Genomic DNA, 23,205 nt, shown 5'->3' on the forward strand with positions numbered 1-23,205 from the left:
ATCATACATTTACACAGTCAAACAGTTTCAAAAGAAGCGAAATGCTCATCGAAGGCTAAAGTCACTAGAAACTTTTAAAGTTGGGAAAAATACAGCAAAAATTTTTGGGGTAGGGCCGGCAAGAATATTTTTCCACATAAAATTTCTAGGGCCAGTCCGCCCCTGTTGCTGACAGTTGCTATCAGTTAAAGAAAGTTAAAAAATAAGCTAACTATCAGACGGCTTAGGTAGCTCTTACAGAAAGTTCGATAAACAATCAAGCCAGCTGGTTGCCACAATGACTGATTTTCATATTAGTAGGCCTTTATACATGTGTTCAAAATAATTGGTTGTATTTTTTTTTTATTTTTAATGTAAGGAGAGTCTGTGAAAATTAAAGAAAAAAAAAGAAACCCGGAGTCGTCCTGTTTTCCAAGGACTCCAATTCCACAGCCCAGGTCTTAAGGCCTAAAATGAAGTCTAGTTTTTTCATTAATATCTGTATTATAAGTTTATAGTTAGACGTTTCAAAAAAGTTTTTTTTTTTTTTTTTGGTGGGAGAGCGAGGATGAAAAATGAAAAAAAAGGAACATTTCCTTAATTTCTATATTCAACTTTCCCCTGCAGTATATTGTGATGCAATAATATAATCGAAATTTTTAAAAAACAATCTCTCCGCAGCTATTAAGGGGAGCGGCTGACGAAATCAAGAAATTTAAATACTATTGAATTCTTTCTAACACTATTGAGTATTCAAAAAACTGCATAAATACTTTTATTTATTCAAGCCACTTATAGTTTTCAAATAACTAACGTGTAGTTTAATCAGATTCAGGATTTGTGAGTAGCAGCGAGCAGGGCGCAGTGCCTCCTAGTTGTTGCAAATTGTTATGAAGCAATCTAAACACGTATTGTTTGTGACAATTCTTTAACACCACGCAGTTTTATTTATTCGTTTATTTTTATTTACAAAAAACCTCACCGGTACAAAAATTTTTTACCTGTTTCTAATTGTATGCAAGTTGCTTTTTTTCCTCCTAAGAAACGAAAAAATGCAAAAAAATCTTTACAGGTTCAATTTTTTTTTCTTAAATGTTTAATGGTGAACAAGTAGAATGAAGAAGGGGGGAAAAAAGAAACTCGCCGATTGGCAAACATGTTTCAAAGCTTTTTGCCGCTTGGCGGATCACAAAAGGTTTAGAAACTCTGTTTTAGAGAACAGTGTGCGGTAATCTTATTTTAAATATCAGTTCTGCTAATTTTCTCATGCCATGTCAAATTTTATTTATTTTTTTTATGGAATAAAATTTATTTAAGTTTGTACCAAGCAGGAATCAATGTACGACTTTTGGAACAGAAAAACAGATACCTTACCACTCGTCTACTGAAAAATATCTTAGAAAATGAACTATAATTGCTTTATACATCTAATCCTAAATAAAATATTTTTTAGATGAAATTTTTACCGGCATATTTTCTTACTGTAATAAAAGCTTCACAATTTTAGATGGTTTTCGGAGATATAAGAGGAAGAGCTGGGGGGGGGGGGAGAATTTTCAGCAGTAATTTTACAAAATTGAACTTCTAAAATATTTTTAGATGAACTTTAATGATGTTGGGAGGGGTAGTTTGGAAATGCTCTCCAAGGAATCATTTTGAAATGGAAGGCCTATAATCGCGATTGTAGACCATGGTTTGGTAGCATTATTAGGTGAAAAGATAGATTCGAAGGCTCTCCCATGTCAGTTTTTAGAAATTGAAGTTCCAAAAATGCAATTTTAGACTTATGTACAGAGGCTTATAGGCATTCCTCGGGATATTTTTCGAAATTATAGGCTTGAAAATGCGATTGCGGCCAGTCGTTTGTAACTTCGGAGATTTTTAAAAATCAAAGTTCTAAAAATGCAATTAAGGGCCACGTTTGGTGCCACTAAGGAAAGAAATGATTTCAAGTACAGCTTCTCACTGCTCTCCTATGCTTTTCTTTTCCAAAAACATTTAAAAGTTATACTTTTTGATAGAAATATTTCTGATTTCTCTCTTTATATTTTTAATTATTGAAATACAATAAATCTCTAGATAAAGTTTTGTTTTACTTCCAATTTTACCTTTGAATATTAAACTATTAGTCCGCTAGTGTGACTTTTCATTTTCTTTAAATCCCTATATCTTTCTCTTTTATATATTCCTACAGCCCATGTATTTGTCTCTACTTTCCTGTGATTTTCGATACAATATTTTCATTAAAACGAACTGATGTGTGCATCACATGACTTCCTTTTACTCCAATTTAATGTAATTTCCCCATTATTGGCAACTTTAATGTGATTCAATTGTTTACTCTCGAAATATCACCAACAATGGCCAAATTAAAACCAGATTTAAAACAGGATGGTGACTGATCAGGGAAATCAGAGAGATCAGGGAAAAGTCAGGGAACTTTATTAATCAGGGAAATATCAGGGAATTTTGAAAAAATAACAAAAAATCAGAGAAAATTGATTTTTTGAAGAAAAAGTTTTTTTTTTGCTTTACAAAATTAAGTACTCTAATTCCCTACGCATTTTCCACCAATTATCTGTTTAAAAAAAAAGTAAAATTAATGAGGTGCGATTATATACTGCCGCATATTTGTGCATCTTTTTTCCTCAAAATCAAAGTATTGAATCTTACTTATTAACCACAGGATGAACTTCCTAAGATTGCTTCTGTGTCTGTTAGGTTGTTTATTTTACCCAGCTTGAAATTTAATTTTTCGCTTTCAATGCTACGTAAAATAAACAACTATACAGACAAAGAGGAAGCCTTCATTAATGTCTTAGCTCCTTTGCTTTTATCCATTGTCTCTAAGTAATTAGGTACTGTAATCACGATTTCAAGAAGAAATCTTTGGTTTTTGAATTAATACTATAAAAGCTTTAAAGTTATTACTTCTTTGGGTTTTTAATTTAATTGCTAAAATTGAACTTTGAATAAAAAGAACTTTGTTTTTTGCCGTTATACTATTTGTTGTCACCGCAGATTATAAAGGTTTTCTTTTCTTCAGACTTAAGTAATTCTTCAATTTTATAACCAAGTTGTATTCTTCTTTTATATATTTTAAAATTCACTAATTGCTTTTTTTTTTTCTTATTTTTTCTTGTATTTCAAAGTTGTTTGTTACAAAAGCAATCTAAGATTTTTTTTCGTTACATACTGAAATCATTTGAAATAGAGTTAACTTGTGTACTTAAGTAAATATCTTTATTTTTTTATTATTAAAATGCTGTATTCGTTCATTAAAACCTATGTTCTTGATTAGAGAAAAACTTCCTATGAATGGATGTCAAATGGTTTCATCTGTTTTGCATAAATATGTCAATTAGTTATATAAGAATAACTACATTACTTCTATTCTTTCACTATTATTTGTTATTCATGCAACAGTTATTATACTGTTTGAAAACTTAGTTCAAAATAATTTCAACTACTTTTTAGTTCTATCAGAAATACACAAATGCTTTTAAGAGTAATTTTAATAGTTTCTTAAAATTCTTATGCTAAGTGGTTTCTGGAAGTAAAGTATTTTTTTTTTTTTTCATTTTCTATAATCTTTCCATGTATAAAAATTTAATATACTGTTTTGTAGGTCCCCCCCCCCAAAAAAAATTGTCTTGTTTTTTTTACCATTTTATTTAAAAAAGTAGCATCTTTTCCAAATATATCTTTAGTTCAACAACTTTACGCAACTTAAAACGTTTAAAATACTGCATTTTATACAACCATACAATGGACTTCAAGTAGAGTAAAGAAAGAAAACCGTTATCGTTGGTAACGTGAATCAGGGAAATTTGGTGAACTTTTTTTCACAGTTCCTGTCGCCACCCTGTAAAATAAAAATTCGCCAAGTTGGTGACAAAACTTGGCGACCAAAAGATTGGCGATATATCGCCAAGTGTCTGCCAAATTATAACACCACTTGAGTTTACATTGAAATTAACAATGATTTCCCTTCAAAAAGGGCACCCCCCCCCCCTTTAGAAACACCCGAATGCAACCAAAAGGGGAGGTGCACAACTAGACCCCACTAGGAGTCTACGTACCAAATTTCAACTTTCTAGGACATACCGTTCTTGAGTTATGCGACATACATATGCACATACATACGTACATACAGACGTCACGAGAAAAGTCGTTTTAATTAACTCGGGGAATGTCAAAATGGATATTTCAGGTGTTTATATGTTCTTAGGCACTTATCTGCATGTAGTCGGGTTGAAAAAAAACTCAACATTAATTTGGATGTGAGCAAAATGGAAATTAAGGTCGAATTTTGAGGGAAATTTTTTTTGCGAATACAATACTTCCTTTTTTGGCAAAGGAAGTAAAATAGAGAGAGAGAAATCTGCTAGAAGCTCCTATTCAGCCATCATAATCATTTATCCATTCATTAAAAAAAAAAAAAGACATCAATTTCTACATTTCTAATAAAGAACTATCACTTTTTTATTAACACAAATACAGTCGAACCTCCATATATTGAAATTTTCTATATATCCAATTCCCAGCAAACTTCCATGCTACAAAACTCATAAGGAATCTTGGGTTGAGGGGTGTGTAGATAAGTCAATGTTCTGTTCTGGAGTTTTTAAATTCGCTCAAGTTTATTTAAAATCTTAATTGAACCAGTAATACAGTAAAATCAATTTGAAGTTATCCCTTTTGTCTCTTGATTATCATTCCTAGTCTTTTTAGCTTCAGTGAAAATCATTCAAGCTAAGTAGATTGATTTTTTACTTTTCTCTCGATTACTATAGTCAAAACGAAAATCCCCTAATGTTGTGGATGAAGTTGAATTGCCGAAGAATGAAGATGTCTGAGGGCGCAAAAATGTCATTTCTGTTAAATTTTGTATTTCCGCAAGCAGAGTGCCTGCTGTTATGAGAAATCAGAAAGCCATAATTAAAGTACTGAAACTTACAGAAAACTTTCACTCAAAACATTACCGTTGGTTTTTTAGAAACAATGCAGTGCTCAGTAAATGTTTCACATTTTTTTTTTAGTTATTAACTTTCATTTAATCTGATGATCGTATTAGAAATTGGGTTTCATACACGAAAATTAGCTTTAGCTTAATGTTTTTAGGAGATTTTTATGATTAACTCTAAGATTGTTTCTATATATCGAAATTTTTATGTGTCCAGTTTTTTCCAGCAATTTGCTACTTCGATTATATGAAGGTCCGACTGTATATGACTTGCATAATTTCACTTAAACATTGATCTAAATAAAAAAATATTTTAATAGATTTTTAAAATTTATTTTAAGTCCTATTAAGGTTACTTATTTTTCAAAGTTCTCACAAATTTGATAGTAACTTTTTTAGGCCATTTCTGACATTTTTATAATTATTAATTGTTCATGTGTGTGTGTTTTTTTTTGTATTAATTTTAGGAATAGAAAAAAATGCTAACATTGTTTTAAAGAATTATATTACCTTAAAATGACTGAAGCTTAAAGTTATATTTTTATTCAATTTTAGTTTTCCTTTAAAATTATTAGTAGTAGTATTACAATAGACCCTCGTTTTATGCGGGGTTTATGTTACACGGAAATACCAATAAATTGAAACTGCGTAAATTGAGACCTAATACTAGTGTTAAAATAGGGGTTTGGTTCCGCAGATAACAAAATATTTTATTCTAGTGATAACTAATTGCATTATAAGTTTAATATGTACTTATATTGACTTTTATGCGCAACATGCATAAAGAAAACATAAATTACTTTTATGTCCTGTTTATAAATAGGAGCTGGCTATGATAGTCTTTGGGCAGTCACTAAGAATTTTTCTCTGTAATTTTTTGCAAAGCATTAACGCATCCATGATCACTTGCGTCATTTCCATGATAGAATCTTCCTTTACTAACAAATCAAAGATCATTTTTGTTGGCTAGGACTGGCTCAAAATTTTCAATGTGAATGTTTTTGGTTGTGTTTCATCGATGTCAGTATCCTCATTGATTTTGTCCTCCTTTGTCACTCCTCAAAGCTCTTCTTCCAGTACGTTCTGAACTGTGTATGAGTTTAATAACTTTATTTACTTCTGGAAAGAGCCCTGGAACAAATCGCATAAAATGTCTCCAGTGGCCCAAGCTTGATTATTAGCACGCCAAAATGCAGTTGATTACGCGGAATCTGCAATCTTTAGGAGTTTGGATTTTGAAATAGGGGAAAATTTTATCTATTTGCATTGCCGTATCTGCGTAAAACTGAAACTCATCCACGTAAAATAAAATAAAGGTGTCAAATCTTAAACCATGTATAATCGAAACCGTGTGAAATAAGCCCGCATAAAACAAGGATTTATTTTAAACTTGATGTGAGGAAGTGAAAAGCAAAGGGATGTAAGTGGACATTTACATTAATGTATTGGAAAGGGTTCAAAGGCGAGCTACAAGGCTAATAAATGGACTTTCTCACTTAGACTATGATTCCAGGCTTAGAAGGTTAAAAATGTACAGTCTTGAGCAAAGAAGAGACCGAGGGGACATGATTCAGTTGTTTAATTTTATTAAAATGAAAGATGTTACGGGATTGAAGTTTAGCACTGAAAACAGGACAAGGGGTCATTGTTTTAAGCTATTTAAATCTCAGGCTAACTTGGATATTAGGAAAAATTATTATTATAGCAGGGTAGTGGAACCTTGGAACAGTTTACCGGAAGAGGTGGTAATGAGCAAGGGAGTAGATAGTTTTAAGAGGGCCATTGATCTTCACTGGGGATTGTAAATTAACTAGGACCAGTCTAGCTGGGCCCAAAGCCTGTTGCTGGTCGTCACTTTTGTATTTGTATTTTCGAGTTTCTAGTAAAACAACTATAAAGATAACATTTTAGGTAGGCTTTCATTGATTTTTTTCCCCCTAAATCATGTTGTACAGCAAGCACCTACCAGGGCTACCAGTACCATCTCTTGCCTCAAGACAGGGGAGGGGGGTTCACCTACCATTTGTGTTGGTTATCTCCAAATTTTTAATTTTGCCGCTTACATCTCTTTGTTCCTCACTGTCTCATATGGCCAACAAAGGCTCTTAGGATAAATTAGAATAGAAAAAAAAAAAAAGAAAACCCTGTTTAAATTGTCTGTAAGCTTGAAAATACTGACTGTAAGAACATCAAAATAATTTGCTGTTCATCATAATGCATATTTTTCCAAAATATTTATTTTTGTTCTTACATCTTTGTCCACAATCTGTAGCTTTTTTTTGAAGAAGTTGAATATTGAAAAAATAAATTGAACTAGAATTGATTGAATATATTTAAGTTTTACATCAAATAACATCTCGGATATTCTATTTCTATAAATTTGTTTCACATGTTTTTGGCATTAAAGTTACGTGTTTCATTCTTCTTAATTTGCTTACAATTTTTTTCTGAGTTAGCAGCAATATTGAGAGGGATTTTTTTTTTTTTTTTTTTTTTTAGAGTAATGCTATAAATTTTCAAATTTAATTTTTAAAACATTGTATTTAAAAGGAAAAATTTAAAGCATGGTTGTGCCAGTCTATCCATGGATGGCAGTCAAACCACAAACTTATAAGTCAAGAGCCTATTCCCTTGTATTTCCTCGTGAAGATTAATTTTCCCGACTTATTAAGTACTAACTTGAAAAATAAACCAAAAAATCACACTTCAGAGCTTGCACTTACATCACTGATTTCAACAACAACAAAAAAAATAATAACAACAATGCTGGTTTGTAATGGTATTTTCTGCATATTATTGCATGACAGCTTTCTAGAAGCCTTGTTCCATTGCACAATAATCTTTGTAAATCGAAAATGTATTCAAAATATTAAATCTACGTAACAAATAAGGAAATATAGAGGAGAATCAGCGTTCAATGACTAAAAAACGTATTGCGAGGGAGAGGAGCGTGGTGTACTTTGGCACAACTAACTTCAGGCCCATCAGAGGTCGTTTCTTCTTGCGGCGCTTCTGGGGCAATTACAATGTTGAATAAGTAATTGATGAATTTTTTGTGTGAAGAAGAATTAGATTTTCAGATTTAGGAGATCATTTGTGATTAGTTAGCATAAAAATTTGGATAATTACAAAATGCTGTTGTTGTCCATTCTGAAATTTCGTCTTTACATTTTTTTTCTTTGAAAATTTATTTTATTTTTCACAAAAAACTTTGAAATGTATGATAAATATTCATTATATTATATAAGATTTCGTCAAATTTGGCCTTGCTGTTAATAAGACTTAAATATAAAAGGTATTTATGTCATTGCTTTTAAATATAATAATAAGGTTAAAAAAATGATGCCTGGAGTGGCTTTGGGATTTGTGAAAGAGATTAAAATTTTAATGGATTTTTTAAAGAAAGATTTAATATATTGGTTTTTTAATTTTAGCTACAGATTTTTCGCTTTCTGATTTTTGGAGTCCTGGTTGTCCATGACTTAATTTGACCCTGGTTGCAAGAATGTTTCTGAAACATGCAAAGAAATAACCTGAGATTGCAGTGTTTCAAATGCCCTGTGCGATTCACTGCATTTAACATGGGTCGACTTAAGCCGATTGCGCTCAATCGGTCCCTGCCCCGAATTTTTTTTTTTTACTTCAATTTAGATAAATAAGAAAAAAACTTTCCTAACCTTTTTTTGTTACTGCAATATGAGAAATTAATACTGTGTTTCAAATAGCAATGTGTGCCACCCAATTATTTCAAGCATAATTAATATGGAGAAAATTTTGTATTATCTTTAAAACACAAATTAGCCTTTTCTGATGAAATTTGAAATTTTACAGAATTTTATGGGCTTTCCTCCTTTTTGCTCTCTGACCACCCTCATCCCTGTTATGTCAAAAAAATTATTGGAAAAATATAAACATGTGCTGAGTTAAACATCGTAAGTCAAGAGCCACCGACTACATAATATACCCTGTAGTCAAAAGAAATGAAATAATTGGATTCCAATATAAAAATTGTTTGATTTATCCTCAATTTTTATGGTGACTAATAACACAAGGCTTCGTCAAAGGGTTTCATTATTGCGTGGGTAAAATTGAAATTATCCCAGGGTCCCTAATATAAGAAGCCCATAAACTGTCTTCTGTTTCATTTTATTTATTTATTTTGTTATTATTTTTGGAGTGAGGGGTGAAGAAATGTTAAAATTCCTCAATGAGATGAAAATTAGATGAAATATCTCTGAGTTATAATTAACAATAATGTAAAATATGATCCTGAACATTGTGCACACCCTTGTCAGGAGTAGAAACATGTCTAAAACTGCAACTGTTGACCTACAGCGACTGTTGAAAATCAAACAAATAGCATGATACATAATCAAACTATAATATAGTCGCATAATGTTAAATCCTTGATTAAAGCCAGCATCCTAATGGAAAAAACCTAGGTTCTTATAGAAAATGTTAAACATGTGCTATTCGGAATTATATAGTCTTCACGCTATTATTTTCATTTATTAAGTCATATCTAACTACTGGTTATCCCATTTTCTGATTTTGAAGGCATTTCACTGAATAAAAAGTATTCCTACTAAGAGTTGAGTGTAAATAATGTTCGAGATCAAGGATATTATAATGGTGCCAATATGAAAGGTACAAAATCATGTGTGCATCATGCACTTGTTAAAGGAAAATTCAAGGGCGTGTTGGTTCAAGGGCAAACACACTCACAACTTTGTTCTATGTGTGAAGTGTTAGATATTAACTGTCTTTCCAAAATGTTTGCTTGTGACATAATCAAATTTATTTATTTTTTAGCCAGATGTCATAGTACATAGCGCTGCTCAAAGATCTCCCGATAGGGTAGAAAAAGAATATGATGATGCTAGAAAACTGAATGTGGATTGCTCAAAAAAATTGGCAGAATTTGCAAGTAAATCTTATTTCATATTGAAATTTTTATGTCTCTATTTAAATGACGTAAGATATTTTTTTCATTTTATTTGTTTATCAGCTACCTAGACCAGATGTTGACAAGTAATTATAAGTGGGATCTGGATAAGTTTGAAAATTTTTCATTGAGGCCCAGAAGAAAATATATGCTTTAAAATTCTTTTATCTTAATTTTTACTCCCAACTTAATGCAGTCAAATCTCGATAACTGGAAGCTTATGACTTGAATATTCCTTTATCTTGAAGTTTTCATCCGGTCCCAAACTCTTGAGACTGTTGTGGAAACGCCCATAACTCGAACATTTTAGCCAGTCCCTTGGAAGTTCAAGTTATCGAGAGTAGACTGTATTGACAATCAATAGGCATATTTGTTTTCAAACATCAACGGGAGAAATTAAATATATGGTCTTGTTTTGCAAGTGAGATTCACGCAAGGAGCAGTTTGTTCGTGGGTTTAAGGTGGGTGCCCTAAATTTTGAGCAAATATCATACTATATCAATATTTGTTCTTCAAAAGTTTCCCAAAAGTATCCGAACCTTACATGAGAGCCAAGTAAATGGCTCAAATTGGTCAATTAATAATTTAAGAAAATATGATGAAATAGGAAATTAAAATTTGAAGAAACTAGTTGGGGCAAACCTAAGCTGGCAACAACATAATGTTAGGATTAGGGTCTGCATAGCCTTCAAAATGCTGCCAGGTTAGGTTTTGTCCCAACTATCAGAGCCTGGTTACTGAATAGGCCAACTAGACCATGGCCTAGAGTCCCTGACACCTGGAGGTTCCCAAGTGGCAAAAATTGTTTGAGCCAATGGCTAAAATTGTAAAAAAAGTATTTGGCCTAGGCCTCTCAGTATCTTAACCAGACCCTGCCAACCAAAGTATATTAAAAATAATGGTGAGGTGACCTGAAAATATTGTTATCTACAGAAGAATATTCTTAAGTAATTTTTTTTTTGTTAGATAAACGTAAATAGTTTTGGCTGTCCAATATTTGACGGATCCCGGTCTGCCAGTTGCCATCCACTGACCTAGACCATCACCCTCTGAAAGAGAGCCTCGTCACTATTTCTGTGACAGCATAAGAAAAGGCTGAGGGAGAGAGTTTCGCATTGAAAATCGCTTCAATTTATGGCGTCTTTTCTTCCTCCACCCTAAAGAAGCACACTTTTCGACAACTGTGGTACCAACAAATAATGTAAACAGATTTCAAGAAAGAAAGATTTCTGCTACTTTTCTGAGGAACACAACAATAATTTTCATTTCTTAAATAGAAATTATGTATTATTTTTTTCTTAGTGTATTTAGTCCCATCAACATGATAATATTATCTTAAGAATAACATGCTGAGAGAATTTTTACGACTTTTTTTTTGGTTAGTATACAGTAAAACCCCTTTATTGCGGACACTAACAGGACAAATTTTTTTGTCCACAATAGAGGGGTGTCCGCAGGACAGTGGTTTAATAATGTTATTTGCATTGGAATCGGGGGAATTAAAAATTGTCCTCATAAGAGGGGTGTCTGTTAGGAGAGGCTTTACTATTTAAAATAAGCATTGAGCAAATATGTAAGAAAAAATGTAAGGAATAACAAGATTACTGTAACCAAAATTTTTAATACATTGTATCATATCCACATGGTTTTAAAAGCATCTTATTAGATTCAAAAAATAATATCTTGATTATCAATATTAAAATGAAGTAAACATAAAGGGGGGGATTTTAATTTTCATAGACTCATATTTAAACTGGAACAAACTACGTTAAATTTTCCCTTGCACTATCTTAGAAGCATTCACGTACTTAGAAACTCAATAGCTATCACAATAAAGTATTCTAAAAAAAATTATATTTGAATATGAAATGTGTTCTGCATAAAAATGAAAATATACATGGGAATTATGTAAATCATGCGTCATTATCTACTACACAAAATAGCAATGCAATGGCTATCACAATGAAGTATTCAAAAAAAAAAAAAAAATTATATATGAATATAAAATGTGTGTATAAAAATGAAAATATAGATAGGAGTTAAGAATACCCAAAGTAATCAAATGAATTATTAAAAAAAAAAGGAAGCAATATTGCAGGCATAGAAGTGTTTCAATATTCCTATATTTTCCTATAAATCTGATAAACATTCCTATTTTCCTATAATTCCTATATTTTTTTAGATTTTTTAGTCCCTTCTTCCTATTTTTGCAACCTTGCAGCTCCTATTTTTTCAAACTTCAGCAAACACCGTGATTTCTGCTGAAAATATATTTTTTGGAAACATGCCAGCGTCAAACACGTGATTCACCGAAAATTACATGCCTTTTTTTTTTTTTTTTTGAGATTTCAATCTTTAAGCATTCTGTGGAGGTTTCAATTATTTTTGAAGTTTGTTAGTGTAGTAACATTGCTACTTTAATTTGGTCTATTTTTTTCTTTACTTTTACGTACATGGATTTCAATAGTTTATTTATTTCTTAAGTTGATTTTAGTTGTTGGGCCTAATCAGTCAAGAAATAGGATTTAACACTCATAGTCTCGAATTTTGATGAAACATAGCCTGTTTGTTCCTCTTATGTATTTAAGAAGAATGCAGAAGATTTTTGATGAACCTCAAATGGTTTAGGTGTTTCAACCCTGGGGTGTGCACAGAAATTTTGGGACCCATCACAAATGACTTTTACAAGGTCCCTCCATATTGTTTACCCCTACGTCCCTACATATACAAGGCATGTCTTTAAAAGTAAGTACGGTTTTGAAATGAAAAAAGAACTGGTACAGGCCAAGTGCGCCCATATAGGGGGCAAGTGGGGGCTCAAGCCCCCCTTAGAAATTGGAACTTCTTTGCTTTTAATACTTTTTCTTTGCAAAAATGTAAAAAAAAAAAAAAATCTTGTCCTGCCATTAATGAATAATTCATTTAAAATGTCAATCTTTAATAACTCTAATCTGTAATGAAATCGGTTTCTATGGGGAAAATATCCAGCTAAACCGTGGGGAAAATATCTGAGCCCCCCCCCCCCTTAAAATTTTGCATATGGGCGTCCATGGTACAGGGTACAAATAGAGCAAAGAAATTTATTATTCAAAAATTTACCTCCCTTACGATATTTTTTGACATTGCTTCTGTGATTTCCCAAGCATTTGTCATAGCGTGGTACAGGTTTTTATGTCCCTATTTGTAGAAAGTTGCCGCCTGTGTACTCAACCATGTGGTATGTTCTCCGAGCTTATCAAGTCCGGCAAAGCCCTGTAAGAGGCCTCATGGTTGTCTACACGGGGGGCAACTTTCTACAAATAGGTATACAAAAACCTGTACCATGTATGATAAATGCTTGAAAAATCCGAGAGCAATGTCAAAAAACAGTGCAAGGGTGGTAGATTTTTGTCCAATAAATTTCTTTGCTCTATCTGTACTTGTTCTTTTTAAATTTCTAAACGGTGCTTACTTTAAGCACGTGCCTCATATTCTTGCCTCATATTCAACATCTTGGGCCCACTTCAGGCTCAGGCCCGGGCCAACAGGTGTCCCTTCTCCCCCCTGTGCACGCCCTTGTTTCAACCTGTTGATGTTTTTGAAATGTCGATATTTTTCATGATCAGATGAGAGAACTACAGTTTGTTCTATTATGGGAAACTAATTGTTTGATTGCAAACCAGCATATAGATTTTATAAGCATAATTTGATGTTTTGTTTGAATTTGTTCTTTTGAAATTTATTTCTTTTATCAACTTTTCTTATTTTACTCATTAATATTACGAGGGCTGTTTTTTTTATCAAGCTTCTGATGTGGTGTGAAAATAAAACTAATGAGAGTAATTAAATAAATTTATTGTCAAAAGTTAGGTACATTATTATTTACTTTTCAACATAATCACCATTAAAATTGAGGCTTTTTTCATACCTGGGTACAAGCTTCTTAATACGTTCTTCATAGAAGTTTGCCGCCAGTGATTTGAGATGGGTTTTCACGGTGTTTTTTGTAGCCTAACTTGTCAGTTAAGATAGTGTATAGGGTTGACCTTGAAATCTCGGGAAACTGATCGGATAGGTCCGTACTCGTAAAACCTCCAATTGCTTCTTACAGTTTGGTCAACTCGATCAACGAGGTCTTCGTTTGTGACCGACTTTCCTCCTTGGCCCTCTTCATCATTAATGTCACCTCGTCCATCTTTAAATTTCCTACACCAATCACGCACTGCACTGTCACTCATAAAGCTTTCACAGTATGTTCGTTTCATTCCTTTAGCTTGCAAAAAGCGAATGACACTTCGCAACTCACACTTGGGGGGAGATTCTATCATGGTAGCCATGTTTATGTGTCGCTAGACAAACTGGTAATGGCATCTGACGCCCAAAAACGAGTGAGGCTGTAATGGGAGAGGTGCATAGTCGACTGCCGCGTATTGCTGGCCGATGCCGCTCGCCCTGCCGTCTAGGGGCAGGATCGGAAGTTGAAAAAAAAACAGCCCTCGTATATTATTATTATTACTAGTAGTTTACCTATTTTTCATGAGAATTACATAATTTAAAAGGGGTAAATACTTGTTTTATTCATCATCTGTTTTTAAATTAAAATAAATAATGTAATCTGGAAAAAAGAATTAAGAAATAAAAAACATATTTAAGCATGGGATTATTGATAAATAAATGCTCTTCAGATAATTGCTCATTGTATTTGAGATAGATGCAAATTCTTTTGCATCTTGCAGTTTTTTCTTATCTTATTAATTGATATTGTTAGCACCTACGTTTTCTCATGGGAACTATAAAAGTATGAAAGGATAATATAATTGAGAAGTAAATTGCTGTTCATCTGTCTTAAAATTACAATAACAAGCAGACATAAACAAGCTTAAACAGAATTTTTGTTTGATCAACTACAATTATCAGACTTTATACAAATTTAAAATTTTACCTTCATTCAACAAGACTAACCACTTTCACGACATAAATACAAAACACTTGCATTCAATTAGTTAAAATAATTCGCACTTGACAAAAGTTAAAATGGCATTTTCTATCAATTAAAAAAAAATAACATATATGCAGTGGCATAGCAAAGGGGGAAGGGGGATCCAGAGGGTCCGAACCCCCTCCGAAATAGCAAGTATAAATGTATGATTGAGGAAAAAAAATGCATTGTGTTGAAAACAAGCATTTTACTCAAGTAAAAAAATTAAACAAGAAAAAATATGCATAAAAATTTAACTTGTACAATATCAGGGTTCTTACACCCTTGAAAAACCTTGAAAAGTGCTTGAAAAAAAAAATCATTTTCAAGTGCTTGAAAACCTTGAAAAAGTTTCTTGGTGCTTAAATTCTTTCGAAAATCATCGGATTGTGCTTAAAACTTTTAATAAAGTATTTTACTAATGCTATTTTCTGAACATGTGTTCGATTTGCAACATTGCGAAAAATCGCTTCCCTGTTTGGGATTTCAATTCTTTTCCATCTTGAAAATATTTTGAAGTTTTTTACAATCGGAAGCCTTTTTGACGTATAGTACCTCAGATTAGTTTATTTTTTGCTTAATTTCCATGTCCAAGAAAGGAATTATATTGTAAACCATAACAACATTGAACTTTCCCGAATTTCGCGAAAAATTTCTCTGTTTTTTGATATTTCAATCTTTTTACATCCTGCAAATATTTAAATATTTTGGCTAATCGATTGTTATTTTCGAATATACTACCTCAAATTAGCATATTTTACGTTTAATTTTAGTAAAATATTAATAAATTTATTTTATGGAAAACATGCCAACGTTGAACTTACTCAAACTTCGCGGAAAATTGCTTCTTGTGTTTGAAATTTGAATCTTTTTGCATCTTCCAAATATTTAAATATTTTGGCTAATCAGATGTTATTTTTATACATGCTATCTTAGATTATGTTTAATTTTATGATGTATTTCATGTTTACTTTTAGTAAAAAATTAATGAATTTATTTTATGGGAAACATGCCAGCATTGAACTTAATTCGTGACAATTTGCTTCTCTTGTTTGAGGTTTCAACCCTTTTGCATCTTGTAAATATTTTTATATTTTTTGGCAATTACAAAATTATTTTGACACATGCTACATAAGATTAGCTTGTTTATATTATTTTTAATAACTAAAAAGTTAATTATTTTTGTTTTGTTTAATTACATATATACTTGCTTAATTTTGCAATTTTGATTTTAATTTTATCATTAGCTAATTCTTGGTTATTACAGATTTTTTGAAAAAAAAATTAATTTAAGCGATTGAGCACTTAACATTTTGACTTAAAGTTTGTATTTTAATAATAAAGTTGAGTTATACAATTTTGTAAAGTTGAATTTATAAGTACATCATTTTTTTATGTCTACTAAAATAATTAAGGTATATAACACGGGTGATTGTGTTTTGGTTATTCACTGGAAATCCAGTAGAGTTTGTTATGCTTTCACCTCCCTACTTCCAATTTTCTCCCTTTACCTCAAATATTCAAAATTACTACTTTGTTGGATTGTGGGGCATGGAACAGTTTACCAGAAGAGGCTGTAATCAGCAAAGGGGTAGATAGCTTAAGGAAGGTCATTGATATTCATTGGGGTCAAATAAATTGACTAGGACCAACCTAGTTAGGCCCTTTGCTTGTTGCTGGTTATCAACAGGCACTTATCTGTGCAATATTTTAACTTCATAAATTATTTTAACATAAGAAATGAATTTTATATGTATCAAAAGTAGTTGCTGTACACATGTATATTTAAGTAATAGGGGTCTTAGTTTTAAAAATGATCCCCCCCCCCCCCCGATTAACTCGGTGAAACTTACAGGTGATTTTGTATGAAATCGATTGATGGATTTATACTTTGATACCCATAAATAATTATCAAAAGTCTAATACTATTAAACTTAGTGCAACCATAAATTACCTTCTGGGTTGTGTTTTTGATCCTAACTGCCCTTATATGTGTATGAACCACTATCAATCAAAACCTCCTCTAGCAATTCCATTGAATTTAGGCATTGTGGTTTCTTCTGATAAAAATTAAAATCACTCAGGAAAGGTTCTTTTTTTTTATAAATATTAACTTGCATATTCTATTAAATATACTTCTTTGAATGTGAAGATTTCAAAATTAAACCTTGTAGGACCTGCTCCTCTTTATGACCAAGTTTTTCAGACATTTGCAGAAAAACTTTCAACACAGTGGATCTTTTTTTATCAGAGTCTGTTGTTGTAGAAAAGGCAATTTTGTTTTTCTTGACTTTTTTATATTATTACCTATTATTTATATGTTTGCATTGAATGAAATCTTCATACAATATTTTTAGTACAAATTTATGATATTGCCTTGAAAAGTACTTGAATTTTTTTCTCCCTTAAATGTATGAACCCTGAAACATACAAAAAAAAAAATAAATAAATAAAATAAAGGGAAAATTGATAAAGTAAAATGGGTGGGGGAAGACGGAGGGATGAAATGAGTGAGCGCTATAATGCGTAGAACTTTGTTGCAATAATTCTTAATTTTTCCCGAGTGTACGAAAATATTTCTCTCTACAGTTTACAAAACATTGGTTTCCCTTGTATCATTGAAGTAGATGCAAATTCTGAGAATGTACTTGTTCAGAATCTAACAAAAGGCACTTCTCCTTTGTCTAGTTACCTCCAAATTTATTGAAATTTTGTACCTGCGTGGGCTTCCTGGGGAAGTGAGAAATCGGTAGGAACCTGCTTGTTTTAAAGTCATATGCATTCAAAATTATTACTTGTCATCAATAACAGTTAAATAAAATTTTCATTTCTAAAATTTATTTTTCTTATTTATAAGAAGATCTCCATATCAATTCGTCAAATTTCCTTAGCCCTCCCCCCCCCCCAAAAAAAAATAACTTCCTGGCTTCACCACAGATTGGACCCCCTCCGAAATGAAATCCTGGCTACGCCACTGCATATTTGGCATCAATAAAAATTCTGTTGGTATGTATCTGTTCTTCAACATGTAGTCTGTATTGTGGCCGAGAAAAACTCCTAGCAACTATGCTTGTAAACCTTCTTTGATGCCCTTGAACAACACCCTTGTTCATTCACTACATTTACAAACTACACACATGTCAAACTTAACTGGAAAACAGGACCAATTTTCTACAAAATTTGGTATTGATCGCTCAATAAGAATATTTCAATTCTCAATTAAAAATATTCAGTTATACTGTAAACTATACAATTTCAGGAGCCCATGATGCTGCTTTCATATATATTAGTACAGATTATGTGTTTGATGGCAAAGATCCACCTTACTCGGAGAATGCTGATCCTAACCCACTGAATTTATATGGAAAAACTAAACTAGAAGGAGAAAGAGAAGTTATGAAAATTAACCCAGGTAAAATATACATAAATATATAGTTACTTATGTTAGTTTATAATTGGCTCTGAATCTGATATATACTAAAAGGCTTGGATTACATTTCATAATTTAGAGATGATATAGTTTGTTAGTTTTATTTCTTTATTTATTGTTATTTTTATGTATAGTTTGTCTTAACTGAAGATTTTCATTGATTGTATACTTTCTGTGATATTAACCTGTGGTCAGTGATAAGTCTATGTAATAGTGGCATCTTCGACTTAAAGCTGTGATAGCATTGATTTTAAATTTTACACTCATTGTTGTGTTAAAACAAGTATCATTTATATTATTGGGTGGTTTTTTTTTTTCTGTTTTTTTTCTGAGTGCCATAACTTCTGTAACATTTAATCAAATTTCCTAAGTAAGGCATGCATTTTAAAGTTTTTTTTTCCACTGCTCTCGGTGGAAAATAAACAGGCTATTCACATTTTGCCTGTTTTGTCGAAAAAAATGATCTATTTTTATTTTTAGTATTCATTGCCTTAATGAATGGCATCCCTAAATCAAGCCCAATGGATGAGCCTGTTAAAGTGTTGTACTAATAATACAAAGTTCACAAGTTCAAATCTCCTTGGGCCAAAATTGCCCCTTTAATGACTTATTTTCTTCAGCAGAATTCTGATTAAAGAAAACATGAATCTGTAATCTAAATTCATTGTAGAATTCTACTAGTTCTGCTGTAGTTCTTTTGTCGTTTAAATCCTGACACAGATCTTTAATTTGAACTTTAAAGCCCTCTGTATAAATTTATAAATAGTGTATATAGCATCCCGAGATGGAGACCCATTAAAAATTACACATTAAAAAAATGTGGAAAAAAAGATTTTTGAATTCCTGCTGTCGAAGCACATGCTTCACGTTGGTTAGCTACTAATTTTTATATTCATTTATTTTTAATGACAAGAATTTGGATTAAAAATAGAAGTTTTTTACCTTTTGATTTGATTGTGTGGCAAAATAACTAATCATTTAATATTTGTTGTGTTTTCAATAAATCTAAGTAGTGAAGCGGGGAACCAGTATGGAAGATTTTTATAGTTTTTTCAATATAAATATTTTTGTCAGTAAAGATGAATATTGTTAACTTCATCAAATGGTTATATATATATATATATATATATATATATATATATATATATATATATATATATATATATATATATATATATGTAAAATAGAATGTAATTTATGATTTGTTTTCAAAAAGTTTCTTTAAGCACAACAAAATTGCTTTGCAGTTATTAAAATCTTTGACGACATTAGTATGATGCATATAGCAACTTGCTACAAACTGTGAATAAAGTTAACTGCATGTATAACAAGCAATAAATCTCGATTGAGATAAATGATTTATTTTATTGTATATTTTTAAGCTGTGGAATTAGTAACATGCAGATTTGGCTGATTAATAGGCACATGTACCCAACATGTATATGTGAGTCATTCTCAGTTTTTCTTTTTAGTTTTTGAATCTTTTTTTTTGGGGGGGGGGTCTCATCTTTATGGTACAAGGGTCAGTCAAAAATTTAGTTGCAGTGCTTAAGAAAACAAAACAGGATAGAAATTTTACAGTAACTTTATTGGTATTTTAAAGTTCCATTCAAAATCTACTTTTCAGCGTAACGACTTCTGTTTAAGCATTTGTCGAGGCATTGTACCCCTAGTAGCACAAAAAACCGAACGACGTAGAAAAACTTTCAAAAACAATATAGAACTATATTTTCCCCGACGTCGAACTACTTAAAAACTTGCCACTTCCGTTACGTTCACGAATATCGGCCATGAACATTCAGGAATAACGGTCCTGAATATTCAGAAATAACGGTTCTAAAACCGATCGACGTAGAAAATTTTTCAAAAACTACATAGAACTATATTTTAACCGACGTCGAACTACGTAAAAACTTGCCACTTCCGTTACGTTCACGAATATCGGCCCTGAACATACAGGAATAACGGTCCTGAATATTCAGAAATAACAGTTCTAAAAACCGATCGACGTAGAAAAAGTTTCAAAAACAACATAGAACTATATTTTCACCGACGTCGAACTACGTAAAAACTTTCCACTTCCGTTACGTTCACGAATATCGGCCCTGAACATTCAGTAGTAATGGTTCTATATCGTCGCCCTAATTGATGACGATATGAGGATTGCTATGAGGCGACAATATGTCATTTTTTCCTTTTTTTTTTAGATACAATAATTTATAAATAAAGAGTTTTTACACTTCTTTCAAAACATAGTCATCATAATTGCGGTTGATGTTATTAAGTAAGAAGGTTTTGCACTATTGCTCGGCACAAGCATGCAATTTCATACATCAGATGCATTTGTGTTCAAGATACATGAAGCTTAAGCATTTTCCCCGATTTCATTCATGTGAAACAGTGCTTTCTATTTACGTACTTAAAGTACAATGAAATATTAAGAAAAAGCCCTTTAAAAAAAGGAGAAAATAAACTTTTTAACCCAATATTGAAAGAAAATTGGCCTTTTTCTAAAATTCTTAAATGAAAAAAAAATTAAGTAAATAATTAAAATTTAATAAATAATAATAAATAAAATAGGATTAAATAAGACGGTTAAAATCTTTCACGTTTTGTAAATATGATGGCTTTTTGCATTTTGCAGCACAAATTTCAGAAATAATTTCTGCCCAACATATTTTTTTGTCAGAAAATAAAAAAATAGTAAAAATAAAGCTTTCTTACAGTAAAAAAAGTCAACCTCAAATTCCAATAAATACAAAATAATCATTAAATATATTTTACTAATTATACATAAATCACCATAATATACCTATAAATGACATCTTCAATAAAACAATAACCACATCAGTAAAAACAGTAGAAATAACAGAAAAATAAGAGTATACTTAAGTCTTTCTAAGCATGAGCCTACAACCTTAAAACTGAAATTACTTTTTCAGCAATGCCTTTTAGTAGTAATTTTTAAAAGCATTAACAGAGGAATGCAGGTTAAGGCTCTTAGATTTTCTTTCATGCAAGGCATGAAATTACTTAGTAGTTTCTTAGCTTTTGGGGATCAAGTTGTTATTCAAGAGTCAAAGACTACTCGTAGCAAAATACAATATCTTGCCTAAATAAAGAGTAGAAGCAAAACTATTTCTTGAAATATTTATTAAAAACAAATTAAACAGAACTGGTTTACATAGTATATACAGGAAACACTGCATCAGCTGTAAATATATGAAGTCAATTAAACACACTCGGGTAAAGACCAGAGCAACAAAATCTAATCATCCATTCACCATAGAGCATTGGGATTGTTCGTAGCACTCAATCCTTTCCACACATGAACACTTCAGAATACTTAACCAAATCTTGTTTTCACGTATTGAAATAGCATAGGGAGCACAAGCTGAAAAACATATAAGAATTAAAAACATTAAACATTTTTTACTGTACAAAATAATAAACCATCAATTTTTGACTGTATACCGAGTAAGAACAATCTGTTTTTAGATAGTTACAGGGGAGAATTGAATTAGTCATGTTGATTGTACCAGTAATGTAATGTTAAAATTGCAAAAAATGCACTTTACTTTGAAATAGTATGAATGGCTCAGCCAAGGGGTTTTGGAGTCAAACCTCCCGAATAGAACTCGCAATTTCAACACATATTGCAGGGTTCAGTTTTTACCACGACATGGGGAAAACTAGGTTTTTTGCAGGTAGAAACTGTGGTGAAAAACCTAGAAAATATTGTCAGCCTGCTTAATCAGGCAATGGTTGAATGAATACCCTGTTTATATGAATAAAACCTCTAAACCTCTTGGTACCGAATATTTCTCCACAGAAGCAATGTTGAAGATCCCCACTTAATCGAATAATTTCCCCCAATAATCAAATAATATTGATCAGCTTTTGTTAATATTTTTGTTGAGAAAAATTTTGAATCGACTAGATATAAGCTAAGAACAGCTATTGATGTAAAAATGTAAAACAATATTTTTCGCTATCAACAGGAGAGGAAGCATTCATTTTCCATCAAAACAACTCTTCTGATCCATCTAATTTCTTTTGTCGTTGCTATTACAAAAAAAAAAAAAAAAAAGCGCAGCTGAAAAATTTGATAACAAAAAGAAATATACACATTTCAGACAGTAATAAATTGATAAATACAGTACGCTCTTAATGTCACGAAATCGATGGAACAGTAAATATATATATAGGTAGTTTTCGACATAACAAGGTCATAACCATAATAAAATAATACTATTCTAAAAATCAGTCACGATCACTAAAAATAAGTGGAAATATGTATTGAAAAAAGTCTTAAAAGAATAACAATTGAAATTTTTTAAATGAGTCAAAATTAGAGAAAAAAGAATGCTCTAGTGAAGTAGCAAAACGTAATAATTATCACGACTAAACTTGGCAAAGATTTCGATTACCAAATTGCAGAATGGTTTCAAATGAGATTCGAGCGCCCCAATACAAAAGAAGTTGCACAAAAGATTGCACCATTCCTTGTGTCTCTAAAGGGGGTTCCCGTTCATCTCCCCTTTTTATGGAGGTGAAAATCGAGTCAAAAGGTTCAACCGAATGGTGTGAAAAGTTTTAAGTACGTTTTTTAGGCTTCTCAGCACGCTTGGCAAGGTTTTGGACAACAGTAAAAACCCTGGTTTTTACCATCCTGTCCAAAACTATATTTATAGAAAAATTGTAGTTTGTGACAAAACATCAAAAACAAAATAAAATGTATCAAAGTAATGTTTTATATTGAACATTAATTCAATGTGAACATTCAACTTATTTATGCAGCTGATTTTAATCTAGTTACATAGAAATTGAATTCTTGATCAAAATTTTAATTTGTATGCATTCGTTGATTTTTTTTGATAAAGTAATCAAATTTCCCTAGTTGATACATGTGCAAAAGAAAGTGGGGT

At 31.5% G+C, this 23,205-nt stretch overlaps 1 protein-coding gene across 1 annotated transcript in view; it reads left to right on the forward strand.

Annotated features, from left to right (window-relative positions):
* Positions 1 to 23,205, forward strand: part of LOC129231434 (methionine adenosyltransferase 2 subunit beta-like) — a 73,396-nt gene that overhangs the window by 11,396 nt on the left and 38,795 nt on the right. The window contains exons 2-3 of the mRNA XM_054865749.1: positions 9,758 to 9,872; positions 18,107 to 18,259. Coding sequence (XP_054721724.1) covers positions 9,758 to 9,872; positions 18,107 to 18,259 — 268 coding nt within the window. The remainder of the gene's footprint in view (positions 1 to 9,757; positions 9,873 to 18,106; positions 18,260 to 23,205) is intronic.

The sequence above is a fragment of the Uloborus diversus genome, chromosome 10, assembly GCF_026930045.1.
Source record: "Uloborus diversus isolate 005 chromosome 10, Udiv.v.3.1, whole genome shotgun sequence".
Classification (NCBI taxonomy): Eukaryota; Metazoa; Arthropoda; class Arachnida; order Araneae; family Uloboridae; genus Uloborus; species Uloborus diversus.